The following is an 11,776-nucleotide window of genomic DNA, read 5'->3' on the forward strand; positions in this document are numbered from 1 at the left end:
CTCCAGGTGTCACTGTCGCTGCCCACGTGGGCGTTAAAGTCCCCCAGTAGAACGACAGAGTCCCCAGTGGGAGCGCTTTCCAGCACGCCCCCCAAGGACTCTAAAAAGGCCGGGTACTCTACACTTCCGCTAGGCGCATAAGCACAAATGACAGTGAGAGACCTGACGTTCCCTGACCCGAAGGCGTAGGGAGACGACCCTCTCGTTCACCGGGGTAGACTCCAACACATGGCGGCTGAACTGGGGGGCTATTAATAAGCCCACATCCGCCCGCCGCCTCTCACCCTGGGCAACGCCAGAATAGTGGAGAGTCCACCTTGGTCGAGAAGAGTGGTTCCAGAACCCAAGCTGTGAGTGGAAGTGAGCCCGACTACATCTAGACGGTGTATCTCAACCTCCTGCACTAGCTCAGGCTCCTTCCTCGCCAGTGAGGTGACATTCCAAGTCCCAAAAGCCAGAGTTGGCGTCCGAGGTTTGGGTCGACCGGGGACTCGGCCCCGACCACTGCCCAAATCGCAACACACCGGCCCCTTATGTCCTCTCCGGCAGGTGGTGAGCCCACCGAAGAGCGGCTCCACGTCTTGGCTTCGGGCTAAGCCTGGCCAGGCCCCGTGGGCATAGACCTGGCCACCAGGCGCTCGCATGCGAGCCCCCCCAGGCCTGGCTCCAGGGTGGGGCCCCGGTGACCCCATACCGGGTGGGGTGAATGAGATCCTTGATTTAATAGTCATAAGGGGATTTTGAACCGCGCTTTGTCTCATCTGTCACCCAGGACCTGTTTGCGTTGGGAGACCCTACCAGGGGCATATCGCCCCAGGCAGCATAGCTCCTGAGATCATTCAGGCACTCAAACCTCTCCACCTCGGTAAGGTGGCGGTTCGCGGAGGGGGAAATTGCATATAAATAATAGAAAAATGTCCTGATTGCATATAAAGTTTTAAAAATCCTTTCCAATACCAGTTATTGGCTAAAATGTGCCAAAATATAATATTCTACTGCCAAAAACAATGTTTTGTGTTGTCCAGTTTTTATGCGTGGCAATTATACATGTGGAATAAAATACTGTTTCAAAGTTTGATGTTTTGTGACCTTAATCATTCTTCCCATGGGCTCTTCAAGTATTTTGTAACACTTTTACATAAAAAATATATGTAAAATTAATTAATTTTGCTTGCCCAAATGTCTATTCAATTGTGATTATTCATTAATTCATCCCAAATGTTTCCCAAAAAAGAATGCTCACTGCAAAAAAAATGAGAAAATGCCACATATTCGGATCAAGTCTTATGCAGTTACTTGTGTGATGAACATTGATTCATATGGTGGAAAGTGTCTGCATCTAAGTGTTGCTGCTAATGTAATGCACCTATTGTGTTTTCTGTGAGATGTAGGTCACAGGAGAAAAGTGTCTGCTAAATTAATTATGTAAATAAATGTAAATGCAGCGCCCCTGGATCCTTGTCCACCTAAACTTAAACAGTTGCGTTACCTCCAGTTGGAATGCAACCATATACAGCCTATAATTATCAGTCCTATGGAGAAATGTTAACCCAATTGTCCTTTCAGAATTGCTTAAATTCAAAAACACTGCTACAGTTTAAAACATGAACTTCTTATTTCAGGTCTAACCATAGCACCTCTACTGGCTTTAGGTTTAAACTAGGCCACTCCAAAACTTTAATTTTTGCTTTCTTCAGCCATTCTGATGTGGACTTAGTTTTGTGTTTCGGATCAATGTCTTGCGGCATTGCCCAGGTAGGCTTGCGCTTCAGATCATGAACAGATAATTGGACATTCTATCAGAATTTTCTGATATTAAACAGGGTTCAGGGTTCCTTCAGTTATGGCAAATTGACCTGATCCTGAGTCAGCAAAGCATCCCCACAGCATCACACTACTACCACCATGTTTGACTGTTGGTATGATGTTCTTTCTGTGGAATGCTGTTTTCTTTACACCAGACATAATGGGACCCCTGTTGTCCAAGAATCTCCACTTTGGACTCATCTGTCTATAGAACAGTGTTCCAAAAGGATGGAAATCACCTTTGTTGTTTTTTGGTAAATTAAAAGCAAGTATTTATAATCATCTTGGTTAGGAGTGGTTTATGCCATGTTACTATCTTGTGAAGTGTCCTTCTGACTGTGGAGTCTTGAACACTGACCGTTAAAAATAGTAGAGAAGATTGGTGGTGTTCGTAGCTTGGGTTGTTGATCCAGATGTCCAAGGGTGTTCAGTGGCAGTGGTTTCTGACTTGCTACTGTACAGCACTGATGCTCTGTCACGTCAACTGGTGATAAAACGTTTGCAATCTAAATGCCAAACTTGGTGAACACCTGGACATCCAGATATTGACCATAGCTGAGAGAAGAGCCTGGCGTTCTTAAGTACACCTTTTTTATACACCTTTGTGACTTCCTGGATTAATTTACACTGCACCTCTGGACAAATTTTGGCAGTCACTCCACTCCTGGGAGGATTCACTTGTGATTCAAGTGTTCGTCATTTGAAGATTATAGCTCTCATGGTGGTGGAGTTCAGAGCCTTAGGAATAGCTTTGCAACCCTTTCGAGACTGATGTACAGATTTTTCTGATCTCTTCAGGAATTTCTTTTAGCCGTGCTATAATGTGTTTATTGAATCATTATTGGCAACTTGGCTGTGATGAAAAAGGGTCAAAATAAATTAGGTTTTTTATTGATCAATACTGGCTGTAATCAAGCATGGTTGTGTCCAATTGATTGTAATTATCCCTTTAATTTAATTTATTTAACTAGGGGAGAGTTGTTTTTATGCACAGACTTAGTTGGTCGGTCAGATTCTGCCCTGGCCGTGGAACAGTGGACCAGCTTTTTACCCTCTCATTGAAGTGGCATGGGAATTTGCTAATCCAGTCTACATGTGTTCTGTGGACTTGGAGAAGGCCTATGACTGTGTTCCCTGAGAAATTCTGTGGGAGGTGCTTCGGGAGTATGGGGTGCTGTTTGATTTGCCAAAGCGTTCCCACATAACTTGTGCAGCAGCATTCTGTATCAGCTGCAGAGGTTTGATGGCGGTAGCAGGAAGGCAACACAGGAGAGAGCAGTAGTCCAGACGGGAATTCACCATGGCCTGGACAAGTAGTTGGGAAGAGTCAAATGTGAGGTAGGGACGGATCCTATGAAAATTATGCAGGATGTATCTGCAGGACCGGGTTGTGGCTTCAATGTGCTGAGCGATAGACAGACTCGTATCAGTCGTTACTCCCAGACTCTTAGCCTAGGAGGAATCAGTGTCTATTTCCCTGGTGGAAGTCACTGAGGTAGTTGGAAAGCTCCACAGTGGCAAAGCATCAGGGGTGGATGAGATTTGCCCGGAACTACTTAAAGCCCTGGATGTTGTGGGGTTGTCATAGCTAACACGCCTCTGCAATGTTGCGTGGACTTTGTGGACAGTGCCTTTGGATTGGCAGACTGGGGTGGTGGTCCCTATCTTTAAGAAAGGGGACTGGAGAGTGTGCCAGCTGTCGGGGTATCACAGTTCTTACCCTCCCTGGGAAAGTCTATGCCAGAGTATTGGAAAGGAGGCTCTGGCTGATAGTTGAGCCTCAGATTGAAGAAGAGCAATGCAGATTCCATCCTGGCCATGGAACAGTAGACTAGCTTTTTACCCTCTCACAGATAATTGAGAGGGCATGGGAGTTTGCTAATCCAGTCTACATGTGTTCTGTGGACTTGGAGAAGGCCTGTGATTGTGTTCCCTGAGAAATTCTGTGGGAGGTGCTTCAGGAGTATGGGGTGCTGGGGCTGCTACTGTGGGCCATTGGGTCTCTGTACATGTGGAGCGAGAGCTGTGTCCGCATACTCGGCATTAAGTCAAGTCCGTTCAGTGTGGGTGTTGGACTCCGCCAGGTTGTGCCTTCCACTCCTGTTTGTGGTTTTCATGGACAGGATATCAAGGTGCAGCTTAGGCCAGGAGGGCATTCTGTGTGGGAGTCGGAAGGTGATGTCTCTGCTTTTTGCAGATGATGATGTCCCTTTGGCACCGTCACATGGCTGCCTCCAGCACGCACTGGAGCAGTTTGCAGCCGAATGTGAAGCGGTGGGGATGAGGATCAGCACCTCAAAGTCTGAGTCCGTGGTTCTGTCATGGAAAAGGATGGTATGCCCCCTCCAGGTAAGGGGAGAGTTTTTGCCCCAGGTGGAGGAGTTCAAGTATCTTGGGGTCTTGTTCACAAGTGAGGGAAGAAGGGAGTGTGACACAGACTGGGAGCAGCGGCAGCAGTAATGCGGTCGCTGTACCAGACTGTAGTGGTGAAGGGGGAGCTGAGCCATAAGGCAAAGCTCTCAGTTTACCGGTCGATCTACGTCCCTACCGTCACCTATGGTCATCAACTCTGGGTGATGACCGAAAGAATAAGATCGCGGATACAAGCGGCTGAAATGAGTTTTCTCCACAAGGTGCTGGGACTTGCTCTCCGTGACAGGGTGAGGAGTTCGGACATTCGGGAGGAGCTCAGAGTAGAGCCGCTACTTCTTCACATTGAGAGGACCCAACTGAGGCGGTTCAGGCATCTGATAAGGATGCCCCCCTGGGCACCTTCCTTTGGAGGTATACCAGGCACGGCCACCTGGGACGAGGCCCCGAGGTCGACCCAGGACCCGCTGGAGGGATTATATCTCACAGTTGGCCTAGGAACGGCTGGGGATCCCCCAGGTTGAGCTGGAGGAAGTTGCGGGGGACAGGGGCGACTGGGCCTCTCTGCTCTCCCTGCTGCCACCCACGACCCTTTTAGGACAAGCGGGACAGAAGCTGGATGGATGGATGGACTTAGTTGGTTTTGGATACCTTTTTTAGTTAAATAATTGAAGTTAAAAAAAATAAATATTTTTCACTTGGGTACCCTTTACGTAACATTACATTTTGGTTTAAGGCCTGAAAATATGTCAAAAATTTGCAATAATAAAGCAGTCAGGAAGGGAGCAGATTCTTTTTCATGGTGCTGTGTAAATAGGACAACACTCAGTTAATGTGTTTATTGCATATGTAGGTATAGACAATGTTATATGGCTTCATTGTCTGGATGGGCTTAATCATTACATTAAAACACGTGGCTAGACAAAAGGCAGCATACATAAAGATGCAGTTGTGTTGTGCAATATAAGTGGCAGGATTGAAAAAAGAAATACGAATACTGTACTGCAAATTATGTGTGTTTTTGTATAGTAGTCTTTGAATTATATTCTTTCCAGGAGCTGGAGGAAATTAAAACTGGAAATCTGTTTCAGGGTCACAGAAAATGAAGAAAATGTCATAAACATACATCATATTGAGAGACAATTGATTGTCATTTGCATGAAGAAAGCCGTGTTTGAATTTCAACAGGACATTTCACCTTCTTCATTTAGAGTGCCCCTGAAGCAGATCTGCATCTTTCATCCAGTACAGGCAGTCCCCGAATTACGAACAAGTTCCGTGTCCTTAGTCTGTCTTAAAGTTGGATTTTGACATAAGTCGGAACAGTTACGTTTGTATTAATATATAGTATATCATGTACCTTTCTATGCATGAAAAACATTAAAGAAACACTTCCAGATGCACTAAAACATCTTTAATATAACAGTACCATAATAATAATACAATGTAATAATGTAATTAAAATAAGATAACAATAATAATAAATGTAACTAGAGTATTTATAATAGAGAGAAACATAAGAAGAAATGATAATAAATGTTACTACTGTCATGATGAACAGAGGACATGAAGGAGGCTGGACCCAAGTCAAGTGCAGGACTGTTTATTTGCAATCAAAGGATTAGACATGTTCTTGGGGTTGGGGGCAGGTGAATGGTTGGTTGATTGGTGAACTAAGAGAGGTGAGGATCCAAAATCGTGGTCGAGGGTCAAGGCGGGTGGTCGTTATCAAAGAGACGTGGAACAGGACTAGGCTACGATGAGGGGAGAGGACTTGGAAGAGCAAAGTGAGAGAGGTTTGAGAACGCAGAGGGGACATTCATCTCGAGTGAGATTCTGCATATCAGTATATGGGGGCAGCAGGTATTCTAGTACTGTTGTTGGAGTTGCTGCCTTTTGGTTCAAAGGTTCAGATCTAGGACTCCTGCTGCAAATACTTAGCCTGAATTGCTCCAGTAAAAATTACCTAGCTGTATAAATAGGTAAATAATTATAAACAGGTTGTGTAATATTCTAAGTCACATTGGAGAAAAACATCAGTTCAATAAATGTAACTTTTTTTAATTGGAAAATGTACTAGAAATACTTTAATATGCATCTTGAATCATTAGTATAAAAATATTATATGGATATCTGATTAAGCAGTTTGCCAAAGTGATTCCCGGTTTTACCTGCTTACAGCTTTGCCGCTGGTAGGTCTTGAGTCTCTGGCCGCTGCTCTCAACGCAGTGAAATCGAACCAGGAGACTATAGCTATGAGGGGTCAACTGCAGCCTGTCACCACAGTCCCACAGCCTGAGAAGAGTGCTGGAATCAGAGGGGGGCCTTCCCCTGTCCCTGGTGAGCTTAGTAATAATTTTCAAGGAAAGTGGTTCTCAGTCCCAGTTCTGTAGGCATCCCCTTTATGCTGATTTTAATCCCAATGCTATGTAAGGACTGTGTGATTTGGGTTCATCGCAGAATAGGAATTTTGATGAAATGATCATAATTATTATTATACTGGGCCTGGAAGTCTTTTACACCAAGTCACTGAATGAAAGCTTAATAGACACATTCATTAATGTTATTATCTTCAAGCTACAGTGATGTTACAATGAATAAATGTTGTCTTGCTAAAATCCTATTCAGTGATGATTGTTGATTCATCCTGTAAACATTTATCATCTTATTCTTTACCAGCACTGAGGAATTCCAGCTATAGCCTCTAAAAAGTGTTTTAATATGTTGTGCTGCCAACCAGTGGGTGGATGTGGAGATGCTTTGCAGTACACAAATTTTACACAATGGAAAAGTGGAAAAATGTAGTTAAAAAGAAAGGACTACAGAACAGGAGCTGTAAAAACTGTGGAGGTCTGCCAAATGAAGGGGGCCACACACTTTTCTTGGAACATGCTTTGCAGCAAAGTACTGGATCTGTAGGTAAACAGAGGTTGTGTTCACGACAGTCTTCTAACAGAAGGTTTAGAAAATGGATGTGAAGAAAATGCAATTAAAAATAGACTAAGTACTCGTATCTTCAAAGTTTTTAAACGTTGTTGTTGCTTACTATACTGTTCATTATTTGATACTGTACTTTAATTTTTTTGAAGAGTAGCTCAATTAAAGTAATAGCTCAACTGGATCCAAAAGCAACAATTTGCCAGGATCAGGACTGAGAACCATTGTTTCATGCCTTTTTTTCCATTTTGACAATGACCCAAGCAGCTTTACTGCTGAAAAGGGTAACAGAAGGTGTAACTTTTTCATCTGTTTTAGGTGTGGCCTCGGTTACAATTAACGTCCCAGGAATGTCGCTTCCAATTCAGGTCAAGAGTCCCCTTCCAGATGTTGCTCTTTCAGTGTCAAGTCAGGCACCCAAAGCTTTGCCAGTGACGACTGGCACAGAAGGTAATTTTTGAAGAGACTCATTGTTATTCTACATTTGTTGTTTAATATTAAGGTTGCTGAATATCAGAATAGGAAAGTTGTGTGAAATAAGTTTATATTAACCTTTGTGAATGTAACCTCTTGTTAATTCACCTCGTCTGTTAACCTCTGTGTATCATTTGCAGCCAGGAAAAACATGAAAATATCTAATATGCTAAGCGTCAGGTCACTGGTACATAATTCACAAAGAGAGGAGAAAGTGGATTGTTGTGGCTCTGAAAACTCCACAGTTACGAGATGCCTGGAAGGTGATGCTGAGAGAACCTCCCATGAGGAGAGGGATCTGGAGGATGGGGAAGTGCTGGGAGACCAGCTGACCTGTGATGGACAAGTGGAGCCCACGAAGCACTCAGGGGTGAAGTGTGTAGATGGTGTTTCTAGCCAAGAAGAGGATGATGATGATGATGACGATGATGATGGTGATGATGACGACGACACAGAAGATGAAACTCTTATGTCATTGTTGAATGAGATTGTTTTCCTCAACCAGCAGTTGAACAGTGAGGATTCACCTTCAAAGGTCACCCAGGCACACTTTTCCTACAAGCCTCTGAAAAAAGCAGAGAGACTTGAAGTGCCTGGGGAGGGGGTGTCAAAGTCCAAGAAGGTGGAGCAGGCCAGGGAGTGCAGCAAGGACAAAGAACAGTCACTTAAGCCCCTTTTTGTCCAGAAGAACGAGGACTTGGTGATGCTGAAAGATGTGCTAGTTAAGGACAATTTTGAGGCAGAAGGAGCAGATTTGCTCAGGGTCGTTTGTGGACTGGGAAAGAAGCATGAACGGGAAGCTTTCGATGCCACTGTGGCCAACGGCTTCGGACAGCAAAGCCTTCCCAGCCCTGCTAAGGGAGGGGCCCTGACTCCGCCCCCTCTGCTACAGATGAAAGCTGGGAAGGGTGCGCTGTTGATAGAGTCAAAGGCCGGAGACGCTGACAGTTGTGGCAAGGTGTCCTGGAGGCCCATGCCTAGGCTAGCCCCGCTCGGACTGAAACCAGGCGGTCTGCCCACAGATGTTGCAATAAGTAGAGCTAAAGCCTCCAAAACACCTCAGAACCAGAATACAGATGGCATGCAAAAGAGTTCCTCATAGTCTTCCTTGGATATAGGCAAACCAATCAGGGAAAACTAGTCAAACTTGTACGTGAATGTTTTCTCACTCATTCGATGTATGTATGTTCCCTTCCCCCATTATGCACCACCCAACGTGCCTAACAAATCCAAATGCGAATGTTTATTTCAATAATGGAACAGTTCGGAATGTGTCTCCTGCTGTTGTGCTGTGCTGGTAGTTTTTACTCCTCCAGTTTGCAGTGAAGGGGGAATAAAGTAAAGCCAGATGTTACACACAAGGCTGAGATGTTTAGACACCGAATTAGTAGGCTGTAGATTATGAATATAAGAATGTGTGTTCACATACAAAAAATGTAGTGTATTACTGTACCCTTGCATGTATTGATATCAAGGCTTTTTCCTCATATTGGAGGGGTTGTTACTTTTAACATGGTTATGTTAAGAGCAGAGCAGCAACTTGAAATAATATATTTGTTAAGATGTATAAATAATGATACATTTTCTTTAAGTCTTGTAATTATAATATTATATCAGCCAAATGACAGATAATAATCTTTTTTGACAGTTAAATGAATTAGTGAAGTGGTGTCAAATGCCACTGACTCCTTAAAGACATGCAAATTCACTTTTTTATGAACTGCATAGTTCAGATTATTTGTATGATAGTGGACAATTTTTTCACCTTACAGCCTGAGTATACTAGTGGTAACATTTTGACCACGTAAGTTTCAAGGCAGAAATGACCTTTATACATATTTTGCTATTTCCAGCCAGTGTTGGTAATGGTGCAGAACGGCACTGCAACTTTTAACTGTTGCAGTGAAATGTGCTCTTTGAAATCTGTGTGTTTTTTTTGATGTGTAGGTTTTTTAAATAAATGTTGACACACTGTAACCCTGTAAAACCGTGTTTGTGAAATACTCCAGAGGAACTGATGTTAAAGCTGATTTCACCCCATGCGATTTACAAGGTAATTGTTGTACACCTTTTAATCCCCAAAATCCCAGTTCCACTCCTGGGTAAACACTGAGTTTTCATATAACAAATCTTTTGTCCAGTTTGAAACAATAGGAAAATCTGGGCAAAAACATACGACTAGCAGAAGAGGTAACCAGCTTTGTCATAGACTAGCAGCTTCTAACAATGAAATGTAATTCCACAGTTTGAGAACGGTAATGTTGCCAATAAATAACATTTTAATCACTCTTCTTAATGACTTCTCGATGGATGTCATCACAATATAACTACATTCTAGACTAAGGTTGTACCCCAGATAGTTTTATAAGGCCTATACATATCGTAAACTATAGTTTACCACTTGTGTTTTGCACTACCCCAAAAATAGACAATGTTTTCTGATGTCTGGCTATTTTTTCTTCACATGGGCCATCACTTGAAATGAAATCTTTTACATGCGGAGGCTCTTGCTGCATTAAACAGAAATTCTAACTTGATGTCCAGGACATGTTAACAGCCATTGATATGCTGTTACACTGGCTGAGGATTCTTTTCTTCCTGCAGCTGACTGTTAAACACTCAAAACTTGCCTATGTGTGCCTAAATATTGCGTGTGAATTTTTTTTCCAATGGCATACAGATAGAATTCATGTCTACTGGCCCACTTGCTTTATTCTCCATATCTTTCATGTTCCCATGGGCTGGCTGGTATCCATTGTCTTGTTTTTTTTCCTATCTTACATTTCTTTTCTCATGTTACCGTTGAGCTATCAAATAATTCTAATGCAAATAATTTTATGTGTAAAAATATGTAAATGTGGCTTACCATTAGTGAAACTATGTTCTACATAAAGGACCAGCAGGATACAAGTGTACAATTAAAAGCCATCTTTCTATTTGTGTATCAAAGCTGTTTTTGTTATATTCAAGGAAATGCATATTTCTCACTGATCAATAATTCTTTGTTCAGACCAATGTAAATACAAACACTTTTTTTTTAAATAATCCCCCTCTCTTTGAATAAACATGCAGATTTCTCTGCTGTATTTTGTATGGAAATTGACAATATTTTTATATATCTTACCCAAAATTATGAAATGCTGGTGAGAAGGAAAGGGTGTGTGATGCTGAAATAAAACAAGACTGTATGTGGTTGTGTGGGGTTCTGTGTCTTTAACACAGCTCACTCTTAGGCTACAGTTTTTTTCTGAATTTTGTAATTTGTATCCTTTTTCTTCAGCAATGAGTAGTTTCTGTTTATTAAAGGCAGTGCACTGTTAGAAACCCTTGTGAAGCCAGGCACTGTGAAACTTGTATATCTCAGATAAATACTGATTTATTAAAGCATTCTTATTTAGACTTCAAAAAATTGTAATTTACCTTGACAAAGAATAATAGCAGTTTAACACATTTAGGTTTCTTCCTTAATAAAAGATAAGTGCAGGTTTTTTCTTATGTGACATTTGCACTGTGGACTGGTGGGAGTTGTTTGCCTCTAATAGGAAAGCAGTGACCTTCGAGCATTAAGCAGTGATATTTCATGCGAATACCCCAGTGAATGGGGCATTTAAGTGAGGGTGGCATGAGGCTCCCTGGGACACAAATGCACGATAAAGGGCTCAGTAAAAAAGCTTGGACCAGTTCACGGCACCACTGAAGAGAAGCTTCTTATTTACAGGTAAGGTTCACTACTTTTCAGCGACAAAGTCTTTACTTCATACATGGTAATTATACCTGATGTCCAGAATGTATTATTTTTGTAAATGGTATCTTGTGCCAAGGACACTTAAGGCAAGAATGCCGTTAGAGTTCATTCTTGGGTCTTTGAGATGAGTATGACGCCATTAACAATTCACATATCGCCCAAAACGTGCAGAATGGAAGGGCCTTCAGTTCAGACCGTGACAAAGTGAGAATTCAAAGTAAAGTTCTTACAGCCAACATTACATAATGTTTGCTTTTTACATTTACTCATTTAGCAGATGCTTTTCTCCAAAGCAACTTACAATTATTTACCCATCTGGGTAGTGTTACTGGAGCAATTCAAAGTAAGTACTTTGCTCAAGGGTACTACAGCTGGGATAAGGTACTTACCCTAAATAGCTGCAGTAAAATTACCTAGCTGTATAAATGATTAAATAATTATAAA

At 42.4% G+C, this 11,776-nt stretch overlaps 1 protein-coding gene across 9 annotated transcripts in view; it reads left to right on the plus strand.

Moving 5' to 3' along the window:
- Window positions 1-10,141, plus strand: part of mgaa (MAX dimerization protein MGA a) — a 50,922-nt gene extending 40,781 nt beyond the window's left edge. For 5 of the 9 annotated variants that reach the window (XM_018764151.2, XM_018764153.2, XM_029258265.1 and 2 more), the window contains 3 exons: window positions 6,358-6,516; window positions 7,432-7,563; window positions 7,728-10,141. In XM_018764151.2, coding sequence (XP_018619667.2) covers window positions 6,358-6,516; window positions 7,432-7,563; window positions 7,728-8,689 — 1,253 coding nt within the window. In that variant the 3' untranslated portion in view covers window positions 8,690-10,141. The remainder of the gene's footprint in view (window positions 1-6,357; window positions 6,517-7,431; window positions 7,564-7,727) is intronic. The other 4 variants (XM_018764154.2, XM_018764158.2, XM_018764157.2 and 1 more) reach the window with 4 other exon arrangements.
- Window positions 10,142-11,776: the final 1,635 nt, after the last annotated feature.

The sequence above is a fragment of the Scleropages formosus genome, chromosome 15 (genome assembly GCF_900964775.1).
Source record: "Scleropages formosus chromosome 15, fSclFor1.1, whole genome shotgun sequence".
In the NCBI taxonomy this organism is placed as follows: domain Eukaryota; kingdom Metazoa; phylum Chordata; class Actinopteri; order Osteoglossiformes; family Osteoglossidae; genus Scleropages; species Scleropages formosus.